This window comes from Acomys russatus, chromosome 21 (assembly GCF_903995435.1).
Source record: "Acomys russatus chromosome 21, mAcoRus1.1, whole genome shotgun sequence".
Taxonomy (NCBI): domain Eukaryota; kingdom Metazoa; phylum Chordata; class Mammalia; order Rodentia; family Muridae; genus Acomys; species Acomys russatus.
This window is the reverse complement of record NC_067157.1, coordinates 51,895,922-51,913,025: the sequence shown is the minus strand read 5'-3', so window position 1 is coordinate 51,913,025 and position 17,104 is coordinate 51,895,922. Positions and strand designations below refer to the sequence as shown.

At 44.5% G+C, this 17,104-nt stretch overlaps 1 protein-coding gene across 2 annotated transcripts in view; it reads left to right on the top strand.

Moving 5' to 3' along the window:
• The first annotated feature begins 1,708 nt into the window (after window positions 1-1,708).
• Rsph3 (radial spoke head 3) overlaps window positions 1,709-17,104 on the top strand; it is a 48,522-nt gene continuing 33,126 nt past the window's right edge. For both annotated transcript variants that reach the window (XM_051164244.1, XM_051164243.1), the window contains exons 1-2: window positions 1,709-2,449; window positions 9,635-9,722. In XM_051164244.1, coding sequence (XP_051020201.1) covers window positions 1,929-2,449; window positions 9,635-9,722 — 609 coding nt within the window. In that variant the 5' untranslated portion in view covers window positions 1,709-1,928. The remainder of the gene's footprint in view (window positions 2,450-9,634; window positions 9,723-17,104) is intronic.

The following is a 17,104-nucleotide window of genomic DNA, read 5'->3' as shown; positions in this document are numbered from 1 at the left end:
GAAGGAAATGAGGTTTCCCTCGGAGCCAAACAAAGGGAACCAGACTGAGGACACAAACCTACAGAACTTTTAGTAGCTATCGCATAACTGATCACTCCCAGCTGTGGCAAGACTACCCACTCAGTACCCATTTCTCCCCATGTACGCAACCAGTTCGCTCCTTTTTCCTCCTGGAAGACCAGGTGCTGAAACCCCAAGTTACCACTCTATCTCTGAACTTAAGTGAAAGAATGCTGTATTATTTTGGCTGTTTGGAATTGGTTTCCTGTTTCGGGGGGGGGGGCATAAAAACATTCTGATAAGCTGTTCAAAATTTCTATGAAATACTGCCACCTTTCCTATAGTATTTCTACAAATCATCTACACACACGCTTCTGGGTTTCTATTATCTCAGACTTTTGGGGCTTTGATCACGACCACTTTTGAATTTTGTCAGTGTGTGGGTGTCTGAGGCATATGTGTGGAACTCAGAGAACAACTGTCAGGAATTCTCTCTCTTACTGTGGTCTCCGATGCTCAGACTCTCGCTTGCTTGTCGCCTCTGAGCTACCGCCCCATCAGAGCCATTCTAAACGTTCCTTTTCCCAGACGCTAACCTCAGCATTATATTCACTTAATGTCACTTTCTCACAAGTTTCCTCAAAACTAGTCAGATCGAAAGTCTTTAGCAGTGTCTGTCGATGGCATTTGCTATACACTTTTTAGTATACTTATACAATGGTGAGTCCCTGCTTTAAACCGTTAGCTGCATTTACCAGGTACAGTTCGAAATACTAAAGCTTCATCAATACTTTCAACTCCTCCTCCCAACTCCAAAGGGATAGATTCTGGTGCTCCCATTTTGTAGACTTGAAAAATAAAAGCGTGCACGCACAAAAAAATCTATAACCACTCGCCCACGTGTTGCTGGGCTAGCACACTGGAGACGCGCCGTTAAAGCCTAGGCTGCACTTCGCTGCACTGAAGGTGTAACTGCAAACCCAAGAAATTAATCACAAAGTATGCATACACTTAAACAAAACCTTTAACCTCCCTAGTTCTAAAATTAGATCTTAAAACGTTCCTGCTCTTGGGCGCCTGAAGGATGAAAGTATAAGGGAACCCAGACAAATCAGCAACCTATCCAGCCCATTCCCAAAGTCTAAAAGGTGACCCAAGTCGCTATGAGAGCCCAGGGGTCCTCTAACGTGCTGGCACTGAGTGGAGAAGGTGTGGGGAGCCATGCCAAATTCTGCCGTGTCAGAAATCCTGTGCCTAGGCTGCATGCTGTGACCTTCGAGTTGCTGACCTTTGCCTCACGAGGTCTTGTGTTCTAGGCTATCCTTAGAATATTTACCTTTGAAAGAAGTAGGGAAGTCCCAACTTGGAACCACCCAGAAGATCAAGGAAGTTCTTAAGGGGAACTACCCAGAGAACTAGGAAGTTCTACAGGGAGCTATTCAAGCTTTTGTGTTCTTCTTGCCTTGGGAGTTAGGGAGAGAGGGATCAGAATAGATCCTATAAAGTCTTACTCGTCTGCATTAAAGAGAGTCTTGATCAGAAATTTCCTGACTTGATTCGTTATTTCTCGCGTCTCTGTACCCTCCTCTCAGTCCTCACTCCCACTTTCAGGTGAACTCTGATTCTATTTTTCCCGCGGCAATTCACGCCAGGTAGCGGAGGAGGAGCTGGGAAACAGGAGACAGGCCGCCCCGCCCCTGCCCCCAGCGCGTAACAGAGCTGGGAGTCCAACTGCAAAGGGCTTGTCACCGCCCGGCTAGCGGGAAGCGTGGCGGCGCGGCTTGAGAAGAAACAACCGAGGACGCCCCTCAAAGAGCAGGAGCACGTGGGCCTGCGAGAATGGCGCTGACAACAGCCCTACCAGGCGTCGTCCCGCAGCAGGACCAGATGGCATTACCTCGGCCCCAGTGGCCACCACCAACACCGCCATGGCCGCCTTGCCGGCCGAGAAGCGGCCACTGCGCAGGCGCGCCCGAGGACCAGCAGGTGGGCGGGGTCACGAGCCGGAAGTGTGCTCTCCTACAGGCCCTTCCGGAAACCCGGCGGGCCGTAACTGCCTGGAGTTCCGGCCTCCAGACGGAACTTCGCGTCGCTGGGCAACCGGTGCGGGCGCGCCAGACTCGCTCTACGCTCCAGGGAGAAAGCCTACTGTAGCTGCGAGCAGCTGCGCGGACCTCCTCGCATCGCGCCCGCTTCCCCGAGAGCCGCGTCCCCGCGCGTCGCGGCATCCCTGCCCTTGGCACTACTTACACGTCTCCGGCTCCCACGACTCCTTAACCCCCACCTGCTTCCGAGTCCCCCTCCACCGAAGGGGTGGCGGTTCGACCCCTGACATGGCTTCGGCGATGACAGACCACAACCCTCGGGCCTCCCGCACCTACACCTACACCAGCAGGCCCCGGGCTGTGCCTTGCCAGCGCCGCCGCTACCGGGACAGCCTTTTGCAGCCGTGAGTGACCAAAGTAGCTGCTGTGTGGTTTCCACTTTGCATCCCATCTGCTTTCCCTAGTCTACACTGAGTCAAAACTTCCTGCCCTAAAACAGCACAACTGTAGTTAAAAGGCACAGCTGGTCCAAGCCCTGACATGTACACGAATGGTTATGGACGCCACCAAACAGCACTCTGGGGTGGTTCCATCTCTCCATCATGCAGACGCAGATAGCATGTACCAAATGAGACAGCTAGCCACAGAAAGTTCTTTTCACAGCAGCCTGGGTGGAATTAGGTTAGCCTTCCATGCAGGACCACAAAACATACTGTTGCCCTAGTGAATATTTGCAAATATTCAGGCCTATATACGTAATAAAGACCACAGAGTTTGTGGTTCTCTTAAAGAGCTTTCCGTAAGCTTCAAGTTTCAGAATAGCAGGGCAGAGAGTGCAACCTTCCAAGGTCGTGGTGCCTCGTCCGTAATCCCAGCACTAGGGGGAGGCAGATCTCTGTGAATTCAAGCCCAGCCTGATCTACAAATCGAGTCCAGAACAGCCAAGGTTACACAGAGAAACTCTGTTTCGAAAAAACAAACAACAAAAAAAAAGAGTGCAGACTTCGTGGTAGCTGGGAACTCTGCACCTTCTGTTCACCTAGAACCCTGCCTAACATAGGAAGCACTCAGCCTAACTTGGAGTGGTGACACGGGCCTGTTACCCTAGCTCAGTCAGACGCAGACGCAGTAGGATGGCTAAACTTTTATTTTTTTTTTTTAATTAAATAACTAGTTGATTTTTATGTTGAAATAAGGTGTTGACTAAATCAATGTATCAAAGCAATGCAAAACCACTGATATGTAGTAGTTATTTACAGAGAAGAATAATTGAGACCCTTAACCATAGAATGGTTACGCTAAACATATACTGGGGGTGTCCTTACCTAAAGTGGCTGGTGAGTGACTATATGACCACGTCCAAAGAGTGAGTATTTTTAGGTCTATCTGACTCTATTCTACAAGGTCTTTAGTCCAGTCTTGTTCAAAAGCTTCTATGTCGACCATAGTAAATAACTTTCCCAGATAACACATAGCTAGACTGGATAACAGTACGTTTAAAGGGAATCAAGATTACAAGTTATCTTCATTAGATGCATGACTGGACTGAATCCCAGTTTATATTTAGGTATGAGAAGCCAGTTTCACCAGCACAGAAATGGGAATATTTCATTTCTCTCTCAGAGAAACTGAAAGTTTTAAGGTTAATACAAGCCCAGTGTAGTTCGGAGGCTTCTGCCTTCTTGTAGCAGAATAAATTGTAAAAACTGAAAGCATTTCAACACAGGTTTTCTCATTCATAAATAAGGGGTTTTTAGCAGACTGAGCACCCCTAATCTGGAAGCCCAAAACTATTTAATGTGTCTGTCTGTGTGTCTCTGTGTTTGTGTATGTGTGTTTGTGTGGTATATGTGTCTGTGTGTGGTGTGTGTGTGGTGTGTGTCTGTGTGTGTGTGTGTGTGTGTGTGTGTGTGTGTGTGTGTGTGCGCATGAGGGTACAGGTGTCAGTGGAGCCCAGAAGAGGGCATCAGAGCCCCAGAGCTGGAGTTGCAGAGGGGCGTGAGCTGCCTACCATGGGTGCTGGGAACCAGACTCTGGTCCTCTGCAAGAGCAGTAAGAGCTTTTACCCTTGAGCTTTCCTTCAAGTCCCCAAACCTGAAGGTCTTTGAATGCCACGATGCCACATTATGTAACTAGAATACAGTAAAAATATAGTATATAATTACCTCTGGGCTGTGTATGCAAGGCATATATGAAACATGTTTACATTTAAGTCATTTATGTGCAAATATTCTGAACCATGAGAGAAAATATGAAGTACTTCTATCCCAAGTGTTGCGGGGAAGGCCACTCAGCCGTGCACACCTTGTGTGTTTGCTGTTAGTGAAGTGATTACAAGCATGTACACATGGCTGAAGTCACCTGTAGGTTTGTGCCCAGCCCAGGCAGGACGCCCTTGTTTTACAAGTCTTTTAGCAAAGAGCATGTAAACCTTCTAGTGTTTTTAATTCAGAGAAATGAAAAACTTGCCCTGTACCTTCTATTTGACTCTGATGAAATGAAGCTTAGCATTTTCGTGGCCGACAGAATATTGACAGCTCCCTAGAGATGTCCTCACAGAGTGCCCAGGACCCAGGAATGCATGGCTTTGGATGGTCAAATGCACGCATCAGTATAGTTAAATTTCCAGGTTAAAGGGAGGCGATTGTCCTGAATTCTCCAGGTGGGGCCATGTCAGGGAAACCAATACAAGTGAAAGGAGGCAGGACGACTGAGTCAGAGATGGCGTGAGGACAGGAGCAGAGGGTAGAGTGGGGCTCCGTTAGTTACTTCTCTCTGGCTGCTATGATGAAGTGCCGAACAGAAGCAAGCCTGACAGAGGAAGTTTATTTCACCTTCCGGTACAAGTGGATGCAGTTTATCATAGCAGAGAGTTGACATCACATTGCAGTTACACAGCAGAGAAAGACAGGTGCTGGTGTTCAGCTTGCTTCCCCTTTCTATTCGGTATGGGCCCCCAGACTGTGGAATGATGCCATCCTCAGTATCTCTCCACAAATCCAGTCCAACAAAAGGTACAAGAAGGAAAACTCCAACCCAAAGACGTTAACTACACCCATGAAAACACAGGAAATTATTTCACAGGAGCAAAACCAAAAGAAGGGAAGAGTGCACACACATGCACACACACACCCACACACACACACACACACCCCACCACCACCACCAGACACCAACACCAAAATAACAGGAGTTTACAGTTTTATTAGCCACTAAGGTCTAATCGTATGAGACAAGTAGCTAGAGGAAAGCAGCAAGAGGGCATGTGTCGTCCTCTCTGAGAGCAGACGGAATGATACGAGGTCTCGTCATCCAGTGCTCTCTCACACCTCTGGAGGTGATAGGGAAAGAGGGTGTACTTTTGCAAGAGGCCAACTGGCTGGGGGTACCAAGGGCTAGCAAAGGCCTCATCCTTGCCTTCTGCCTTGCCTCACCCCTTCTCTTTGCCTTCCCTAAACTAGGCCTTTTCTTCTGTACTGTTTTTAGTTCATCTTTACATTCTCATACCAGTGACAATAAGTTTTCTTAGTTTAAAAGACAGGCAAAGAATTGAAGCTCCATCCGTCCTGTAAGGTTTAACATGTTCAGATTTAAAGACCTGTGCAATGGGAATTGTTCCCTTTTATTAGACACTGCTACGGTGCCAGATATGGTAGCCCTCACTATAGCTCCAAGACATAGGTGACATTGCTGTCATTTCCCGAGCCACAGTCTATACAAAGATCAATTTAACAGTCTGTCCCATGACTCCTCTTCCTTTTTCTAGGCCACTTGTGGGCCAGTTAGCTGTACTTGGAAGCGATTAGCTTCTGTTTAAGCCAGTCTGTGCAGTGCTGGATTGTAGCATGTTGACACACATGCTGTAGACGATGGCAGTGCACATAGGAGCCTACCAAATACTGAGAAAGACAAGTACTTCATATCAAGAGAGAAGCAAAGCATTCTGGGAGGGCATAGACGAAGGCCACCATCCCTGCAGGGGCACAAAGGAAGTGTGGTGGGACTTGAGGAAATAGCAGATGAGTTTGGAGAATAGGAAAGAGAAGTTTTTCAGAGAAAAGACATCACATGTTCAAAACTTCCATTTTTTAAAAAGAAATCAAGTCTGTTTGAAAACTCTGAAAGTCCAGTGTGGCTAGAAAACAGAAGACCAAGGAAGAAAGGGACCCAAGTAGACATGGGAAAGCTGCAAGAGCAAGCTGTGTGAGGGTAGGGGCTACAGTCAGATTTCCCTTCTGTGCTAGTGGTGCTGGAAGCAGAGGAGACAGAGGGAGAGGAAAGGTGATAGCAGGGGTCAGGAGAGCTTTAAAATTATCCTTGTTGGTGGTTTATAGAGTAAAACATCTTTATAGAAACAACAGAAAAGCCAGGCATGGTGGCGCAGCCTTTAATCCCAGCACTCAGGAGGCAGAAGCAGGCAGATCTTTGTAAGTTCGAGGACAGCCTGGTCTGCAAAAGTGAGTCCAGGACAGCCAGGGCTACACAGAGAAACCTTGTCTCGAAAAACCAAAAGAAAAAAAAAAAAGAGAGAGAGAAACAACAGAAAATAAAAATAGTGAACTAAAAACAGTGAATTATCTCCTGCTCACTTTTCTTCTTCACTGTTTAGCCATTGTCTAGTGTTCTTTGTATATAAATGACCGTATATATAGGAGAGATTTCTTTCCAAAATATAATTAAAGTAGTATATATTATTCTGCAGTTAGCTTTGTCCTCCTATTAAATAAGCTTTAAATATATTTCTTCCTATTTCCATATTTTTACAGGCACATACATATTCATAAGGAGAATCTGAAAGAATCCATTCGTGCCTAGGGCATTCTTATGACTTATACCTCAACCCTCCCTTTCTGCCTGTTGACCCACTCCTGTCCATAAGGCAAACCATGCTATCAGTTTTTTATGCATTTTCCTGTAATTCTTTTAAAAATCATAGCTTATTATTTATGGATACCCACAACAGCTCTGTGTGTGTGTGTGTGTGTGTGTGTGTGTGTGTGTGTGTGTGTGTACTCTCCATCACCGAACAGAGAGCCCAAGAACACTAGCAGAGGAGAGACAAGATTTATCTTAGTTTACAGTTCAGAGGTCTTGCGTGGTCATTTGGCTGTATGTTTCTGGGGGTGCGGCAGAGCATCATGGTGGAAAGTGTGTGAGGAAACAGAAAGCAGAGGAGAAAATAACAGGAAAGAGCGAGAGCCAAGACATACCCTTCAGCGTCGGACTTCTAGTAACTTCATTCCATCCAGTTAAAGCCAGCTTTTTATGATTGCACCTCTCCATAGTCTGTTCAAATTTGAATTCACCTGTGGCCTATAAATTCTTGATGGAGTCAGAGAGCTCTGCAACACCCTCACAGACATCACTGATCTCCAAGCCAGTCAAGTCGACAAGATAACCATCACAGTTTATTTCATAGCAACAGTAACATACACAGGTCCAAACCTCTTCTGCCCTCTTAATAACTGGAGTGCTCAGTCGATGTCCATAGCATCGTGCTCATGTAGAGTATGGCTGTGACCATCGTGAGAACCTGGCACCACTGATGCTCAGCTTCTGCTACAGAGAGTGAGGTTTGGCAAACAACTGTGTTTTCTGGCCCCTTTGCTTCTATTAGGAAGGTTCTCAGGAGTGTAATTATTAAGCCATATACATTTTTAATGTGAGCAAATGCAATATACCTGTCCTCCAAGAATATTTAAGCATACATATTACCCCCTTATCAACATTTGCTGTCAGGGATTGTATTGTTTGATAGTGTCAACCCAGTATTTTCCCTTATTATTTTTATTACAGTAGGAGGCATTAACCAAGTCAGTACTACTTGGATATTTCTCTGACAGTCCAGGTAAAAGATGGTGATGGCAGCATGCACTGCGTGGGTCTCGGGAAGGCTGGGGTATGCAGTCGGTGCTTCTTGCTAGCTATAGGATGGGAGGGGGCGAGCAGTCACAGGTGACTCCCAGCGATCTTAGATAAGTCACAGCTGTATTTATTGGACCCATTTAATCAACTTGAAGTCAGAATGAGAGGATAGTTCAATTGTGAAATCATCTTTGGCAGCTGGGTATTCCTGGCGTTGAAAGTACTAAGCTAAAAAATAAAATTGGTCTGTAGATTGTAATTGAAGCTTTGCACATAGATGAGATCAGCTAAGACAAGGGTTCTCAACTTGTGGGTCACGACCCTCACAGAGGGGTCACATGTCAGATATATACACCATAACAATAGCAGGATTACAGTTAGGAAGTAGCCATTAAATAATTTTGTGGTTGGGGTTACCACCACAAGAGGAACTGTTTTAAAGGGTCACAGATCTATGGACAAGAGAAAGCTGAGCCTTTAGGAAGTACAGACAAGTAGCTGGGAAACAGCCAGAAGACTAGAAAGGAGTGTGTTCCCATGCAGAGCACAAGCTGAGACCGAGTAGCATGGACAGAAAAACATGCCTGTATGTTCCTGTTCAGGAGAGGCTTGGGGATGTGTCAGCAGCCCAGCCCCACCCAGGCACTTGTGACGGCATGTCGTGGGTGTGGGTGAGGTGGGCCGCACAGCTGTACACAGACCGGTGCTGAGTGACTCCAGAGGATCAGCTGTGGGTTTGTGCTCTTTGCCAACCTTATGATTCCTGACGATTAAGATTTGTTACCATTTTGAGGCAGAGGCAAGTGGATCTCTGTGACTTCAAGGTCAGCCTGGGCTAAAGAATGATTCCGGGACAGCCAGAGCTACATACAGAGAAACCCTGACTCAAAAAACTAAAACAAAAAGAAAAACAACAACAACAAACAAAACAAAAAACTCATTATTTTCAATAGTTCCTTTGGGCTGAAAGAAAAGTTCAAAGTTTGACTTTCTTTTTAAAACGTGGTTCTTTTACTAAATGTATATTTCTAATCCCTGAATGGGGCTACAGCTTCCGGTTCACTGCACTCTATCCACATTGCTGTACAGTCTTAAGTATTTACAGCATAAACCCAGCTCTGCATCTTAACAGCAAGGGGCGTCTGAGCAGGTCCTTTCTATTTCTCTTCTGCTCAAAGGAGTAATAGTTCCCAACATGAAATCATTGTGAGTGACACGATTTGTAGTCAAGTGGTGTTGGCTTACACCGTTAATCTCAGCACTTGGAAGGCAGAAACAGGTGGCTCTCTGAGCTGGAGGCCAGCCTGGTCTACTGAGTGAGTTCCAGCACAGCCAGGGCTCTGTAGAGAAACCCTGTCTCAAAAAACCAACAAGGGAAAAAATCGTAAGGTCCTGCCATATAGTAACTATTACATCAATGGTAGCTCTGTCTCCGTATTTTATGGCCTGCGCCACAATTTCTTGTGTACATTTTTAGATATTTTATTTCAATGTGTATGTGTACATGATGCAAGAGACACAGGTTCCATGGAACTGGACTTACGGATGGTTGTCAGGGGCCATATGCTGGGGACCAGCCTGGGTCTTCTGGGAGAGCAACTGCTCCTAAGCACCATGCCATCTCACTTGCCCCTGTAACATATTTTTAATCCAAATTCTATTGAAATGGGTTGACTTAATGATATAAATACTGTAACATTCACTTAGGATTTTCTGTTTTACAGAGCTGAAGAGCCTTTGAATTATGGAAACATAATGTACGACAGAAGGGTGATCCGAGGCAACACCTATGCACTGCCCACAGGACAAGTGGTAAGCAGGCTGAGTCCTTGTCCTGGGGTAATTATAAAGCTGCAACAGCACTATGCACATCGCAGCTAGAAAAGGGAAAGGCTTGTTTGGCTTACACTTCGTCACTGAGAGAAGTCAGGGCAGGAGCTCAACAGGAACTGAAGCAGAAACAATGGAGAGATGCTGCCATCCATCTGACGTGCTCAGTCAGCCCTCCTACACAGCCTAGGTATGGTGCCTCCCACCGTGAGCCGAGCCCTCACGTCAGTCTACTGCAGACAAGGGCACAGGCTAATCCAACTGGGTAGTCCTCAGTCCAGCTTCCCTCTCCCCAGATGGCTCTGGCTTGGTGTCAAGTTGGCAGTAAGTACTAACCAGGACAGTTGTCTAACAGCCTTCATGTAATTTGTGGTGAAGATCAGGTGTGTGTGTGTGTGTGTGTGTGTGTGTGTGTGTGTCAGATTTTAATCTGTCACCTAAAACATTTATAAAATGAAATAAATTACTTGAAGAATGAAACTTTAAAGGCATAGAGGCTGGAAGTATAGGCCGTGATGGAGCAGTTGCCTGGCATGCACAAGGCCCTCATTACATTCCCCCAAGTATGTTTGTATATATGTGCATATGTGTGCATGCATTAGATATGTATGTATATGTGTGCGGGTACATGTGTATGTGGGTCCAGTGGTACTTTCAGGAGCTAGAAGGGAAAGGAGTTATTGCGTGATGGGCCCAGAGTTTCAGTTGAGGCAGTGAACAGTCTGAGGGGGAGCAGTGGTCCAGTCACAGTGGTGTGGATGTGCTCTGCCGTGGAGCTGTGTACTTAAGGATGATGGATGTGGCAGCAGCTTGTTGTTTTTGCCTTGCCTGCTGTTCTCTTTGCAGTGTACTAAATAACCCTGCTTTCTTTACTCCGATCTAAAGGATGAATCCTTTCACCAGCCAATATATTCCCCAGCAGGAGAAAAGAAAAGTGGTAACTTTCACATTATACATATTTTCTACAATATGAATAATTAATAAATAGGCCCTAATTTTTTTCTATTTAACAGATTCTAGTGGACCATCGAAAAGTTTCAAATCTTTGGCTTTGGATTTTTGTATTAAATTGTTGCAGATCAATTTAAGCAATTTATAGACATCACTAGTGTGAGGCCACTCTGCCTGGCGTCTGACACATTGAGTTTTGTTTATATTGTCTCATTCTCTATCTACTACTGAGACCATTTAATCTAAAGCTCTGAATTATGTATCTTTTCTTTACTCAGTCAAAAACTCAGGATTGTGCATTGTTTTTGTTTGTTTGTTTTTGTTTTGGGGGCCTTGGGAGCATAAGCTTTGAGGTAGGTTGTTTGGTTGGTTAGTTTGGCTTAGTTTGGTTTGGTTTGATTCGGTTTCTCTGTGTATCCCTGGCTGTATAGACCAAGCTGGCCTTAAACTCAGAGATCCGCCTGCCTCCCAAGTGATGGAATTAAAGGTGTGCACACTACCACCTGGCTAGAACTATTCTTTTGTTTTGTTTGGTTAACAAGCTTCTCTAGACAGTTTTGGTGCAGCCAGCTCTGGAAAAGCCCACATATGGGACCTCGACACAGTGCATCGCTTTTGCGGTATAGTGAGCACAGTATACCTAGAACAAAAGTAGAAAAGTAAAGAATCCTTTTTAAAAACGTCTTTAGTCAAGTAATCAGCATCTTACTATTAAAAAATCCTCCCTGAAACTTCCTTTTCCTCCTTAGGACTAAAAATCCCCTAAGATGTTCTCAGAAACCCTGAAAGATTCAAGGATGGAAGGCTGCAGGGTGGCCAGGGACTGTGGGACTCAATTGAAAAGCAGCACAGCTGTGTGTCCCCGTGTCTCCTTTCTGTCTGTCCCACAGCAGGCTCAGGATGCTGGAGAAGCCCATACCAGCCTGAGACACAACCCCAAGGAGAAAGGGCAGCCTTATGACCCATACTTCAGCCAGACACTAAAGCTAACGCTGCCCTGCCCCTCCCCGCTCCCCCCCCCCCCCCCCCCCCCCCCCCCCCACCCCCCCCCCAGTGCCAGTGAGACTAGGCTTAGGAGACAGCACTCCCACCCCACATGGAGCAAGACAAGGATGCAGATCTCACATACACAGCAAGAGAGTGCAAATCCATCCTCATACCCCCTGCTCTCCCACTGCCCACCCTCACCCAGCCACAGTGAGCTAAGTAGTGAGGACACAGGCTGAGTGCTGGTAACAAAACCAGTGGGAGCTAAGTTTTCTCATAGCAACAACGAAAAACAATGTGGTAAAGTCAGTGCTTCAGGAGCTTGCAGCACCTGCCCCCTGCCTCAGCAGAACTACACCGCCCACCACCACTGTCAGTAGAGCCTCACAGAGAGTTAGGCTCCATCCACTCAAACATGCACCTACTGCAGCAGGGATGGCGCCCACTGAGAAGGTGAGGAGCATCTGAAGCCTCACAGCAGAAAGCTCAAATCCCTAGCAATAAAAACCAAGAGGCCAGTCTCTTAGGAGATAAAGCAATCAAGATGACAGTACATGACACCTCAGACGTAGGAATTGTAAGACTTTAAAGCAGTCAAAAATATTTTAGCCAGAATTAAAAAATTATGAGTACTTTATGCAAATGAATAAAAAAAAAAAGAACCTCAGTAGCGAAAGGGGAATATAAAAAATGAACTAAAATAACCAGAATAAAAAAATGCACCAGACAGACAGTGGTGCATCAAAAATGGTTCTACTCAGAAGAAAACACACATGTGGAGCAGAATGTACTTAAATAAATGTTTGAAAATCCCAGACTTGTCAGCACATTTCAGATTCACGAGATTCAGGACACTGTTAAGTAAACCCAGTGAGGAATCAAATGCACACCAAGCTGTGTCAAAATCTATCCTGTGAAAATAAGAAATCAAATGTGCACTGAGCCACCTCAAAATCTCACTAAAATGTCTTGAAAGGAGCTGAAGAGAAATGGTACATTAACTGAAAAATCACTGTTAGCAGGCAGGCTTCCCATGGGGAGCTTTAATTGCCCAATGCCAAGCCATTTATTTGGGCTCAAGGCATTTGTTCCTGGAATTTTGAGAGATGATCACTCTATATTCAGAGTACACATTTGAATCTCCCACCTAAAAGAAGTAGCCAGCTAGGTGCAGCTCTGCTTTTTTTTTTTTTTTTACCATGGTCACTGGATCGAGCTGTTCAGTATCAATATAATATTGAAAACAGCTAAAAGTTCCTGAGCCCTGAAAGTTAGACATATTACAAGTGGATGCCAGAGGGGGAGTGCGCCTCAGTAATAGAGCACTTGGCTAACATGCATGAGGCCCTGGATCTGACTTCTGGCTCTGAAAAACAAAAACAGATGCCAAGTCAACATGAAATTGTGAGTGTGTGAATAGGCACTCACTGTGCCCATAGAAATGCAAGGAAAAAAGTAGAGAAATTTAAAACAATGGGCAAATAGAAAACAAAGATGGCAGCCTACGATATCATATGATCTTATCAATGATTTTGTTAAACATAATGGTCTGAATGAAGCAGTTAAAAGTCAGACATTGGCAGAGATTATAAACATTTTCCAACTACATTCTGTGTGTAAGGAAAATCCCTTTAATTACATCAGAGGTATAGGGCTGGAGAGATGGCTCAGAGGTTAAGAGCACTGTCTGCTCTTCCAGAGGTCCTGAGTTCAATTTCCGACAACCACATGGTGGCTCACAACCATCTGTAGTATGATCTGATGCCCCCTTCTGGCAAACAGGTGTACATGCAAATAGAACAGTCATAAAATAAATGAATAAAATCTTTTTTAAAATTTTGTTAAAGGTAAAAGAAAATATAATATGCAAACATTAATTCTTATATTTATATAAAGGTTCCTATTTTTTAGATTTGTGTATGTACATGCATGTAGATGCCATTGAAGACCAGAGACATCAGATGTGTATGGGTGGTTGGGAGCCACCTGAGAGAGAGACAGATACACAATTTAACTGGACAGTTTTACTAACGATATCAAAAATACAAAGCAAAGAAATAGTATGAAAAACTCTAAAAGGAAAACAATTTGCCTACAAAGGCAGAAACATCAGCAGAATATCAGGTCTCATCAACAACCCTCAAGGCCAGGAAACATGGATGCTACAAGCCCTGAAAGAAAGAACTACCAGCCACGGTTGCTGTCTCCAGGAAATCTGCCTCCTAAGATGGATGATAAAATCAGGAAATCTGCGAGCAAGACAGCTGCTGAGAAGGTACTTAGAGAACACTGTACTCGGTGGAGGAAGACAGTCTCAATCACCAGAACACAGGAAAAAAGAACTCTCACAGCAGAAGTAGATTAACAAAGGAGAGTTAGGACGGAATCCTTGTGTCCAACACATTAAACAAGAAAACCCCTAATACTAATGGGTAACCTAAGACCAGCAAAACAGCCAGTAAAGTCACAAGAATTAGTAAACATCCCTCAATAACCTGGTATGTAAATCGATTCTACTCACCAATAAAGAGCTACAGACTGGCTGATTGAATTTTTTAAAAAATAGTTTCGACTATCTGTTACTTCCAAAAAACAGCTCACTTGTCATAGGCCAGAACAAAATCAGTTGAAGTGGAAGGCAAAATAAGCTGGCACAAATAGCTTTTCTGGTACATGATAAAGCAGACTTAAAACTAAGTCAATTAGAAGAAGAAGGCCACTGTGCATTAGAAAAGCAAACAATTGGGGCTGAAGAGATAGCTCAGTGGTTAGGAACATTGACTGCTCTTCCAGAGGTCCTGAGTCAATTCCCAGCAACCACATGGTGCCTCACAATCATCTGTAATGAGATCTGATTTTTTTCTTCTGTTGTGTGTGAAGACAGCACTCATAATAAATATATTTTTTAAAGTGAACAATCCACCAAGATGCAACAGTTATAAATACGTATGTGCCAAATGTTTCGTAAAACAAACACTAAAGGGCATAGAAGGCCCAATGGGTCCACTACAATAATGGTGACCTCAATGCCCCACTCTCATCTTTAGATAGGTCATGCAAACTAAAAATCAGCCAATTTCAGGAATAAACTGTACCAAATGGACCTAACATCCACAGAATACTCCATCCAACAAAATGGACTGTGCACACCCTCAGCAACCCCTTGAACTTTCTTTAAAATGGACACATTCTGGGTCACAAAGAAAGCCTTAATGAGTGAGAACAGGTGTGCTTTTCAATGATATAGCTAGTTTGAAAGCATTCTTAAAGCTGTGATTTGCCTCTCCTAACTCCAGTGCTAGCTGATCTTTTGTGTCTTGAATTTCTCTTTTTAATGTTCATGCATTCATTAAATTAAACATTTTTAAATCATAAAAAGATACAAAGCCAAAATAATTTTTTATTCCTTATCAGATCATAGTAGAATAAAAGAAAAAACAAACCTTATAGAAATAACAACTTCTTGAAGACTGAACAATACACTCTTGAATGACACAGTGGGCACTACAGGCAAAATACCCATATACATAAAAATAATTAAAATAAAATAATGAAAAATCTAAAAAATGGATAAATTCCTGGACACTAATGACCTACCAAAGTTAAGTCATGAAGAAGTGAGTAATTAAAACAGATCCATGGCAAGTAATGAGATTGAAGCAACAATAAAGTTTCCCCAAAGGAAAGGTAAGGCTAGGTGGAGGCACTGCCAAAGTGTTGCAGACCCTGAAGAAAGCCAGCCAGTGCTCCTCAGAGTATCCCACAGAGCACAAGGAAAGACTGTCAGACCTGCTCTAGAGAGCCAGGATTGCCCAGCTGCCAAAGCCAGACGAGCACACAACAAAGAAAGGGAACTGCAAACCCATTGCCCTGAGGAACACACACCTGAGTTGTATTCAGGGACACATGAAAAAGATGAACCCTGTGACCAAGTTGGTTTCATCCCAAGGAAGCAAGGTTGATCCAGCATGTGCAAATGAGTGACTGTAAAAGGACATGAATAGGTGTGAGGACAGAACGCATAGGATCAGTGTGCACAGAGGACACCTTTGGTAAAAGCCCAGCCACTGCCACCCTTCCTGCCAAAATCCCCGAAACTAGGAATAAAAGGAACATGCCCATAACAAACACAACAAAGACTAAATGCAAAAAAAGCCTATAGCCAACATTAAGTAAATGGAGAAACAGGATCCAGGCAAGGATATCCATTCTTACTCAGTATAACACTCAGTCTTACCTAAAGCAAGGAAGCAAGAGAGAGAAACAGAAAGCACATACGGGAAAGGAGCAAGTCATTGTGCCTGATACTTCAGGGACCCTAATGATGCCACCAGCCCTCATAAGCACTACAGACTTGCAGAGAAAGAAATCAGGAAACAATTCCATTAACAATAGCTTCAGAGCATAGGAAGATTGCCAAGGAAGTGAAAGATGTCTACAGTTAAGAAAAAAAGTCAGCAGTGGAAGATGGGAAGGCACACCGTGCTCATGGACTGCCGTAATCAGTAATGTAATGGACGGCCATAGAAGTAATGTAAAAATGCTGATCATCACAGGTGATCTCAAGGACCCCATGTAATTTTCAACAAGATCCCAAGTCATTCTTAACAGAAATAGAAAAGCAATATTAAAATTCCTGTGTAATCACAGGGACCAAAGCAGGGCCACTTGGGGACAGGGGCTGGGGGGACTGAGGCAGAAGGAGCATGAGGTTGAGGCTAGCCTGAGCCACATAGACCTTGTCTCAAGGAAACTGCAAGGGAAAATTTGCAAATGGATCATGGATTTAAATGTGAACCTTCTGTAATCATGGGCCGAGCAGAGTCTGTATTACCCAGGAGGCTGGCAGGCATAGAAACAGAGCTGGGCTGATGAAAAGCCTTGTAAGGAAATGGAAGGACACGCTACAAAACATCACAGCTCACACTCCAACAGGCAAACAGCACGTCTAGCAAAGGTCTTATATTGAAAATATATAATTCTCAAAACTTGAAGGCTAAAAAATATGCAAACTGACAAGGAAATGTGAAAAGTTGTGAGCAGAGATCTTTGCTAGAGAAAAGACCCTGGTGACAGACACGTCAAAAGATGCAGCATTGACCATTAGAGAAATACAATTTGAAGCTGTTGTGACGTACCTACTGCACACCTATTACAACACTAATACTTAAAAGCTGACAATAAGCCAGCCCTGCCCTGAGGACACGCCACCCCCACCCCTACGGGTGAGCCAACCCTGCCATGATGACACGGGAGCAGGCCCTGATCCAGGGCTCTGAGTGGGCCTCGCCCCAACATCTACCCCATGTATAACCTGCTGGAACACATGAAGGGGCCGGACCTGCAGATTCAAAGATGAAGAATCTCCGTGACACACAGCAACAACGGGATAGCCGAGAGCAGTCCCAGTGAGGGTCCTGTAACGA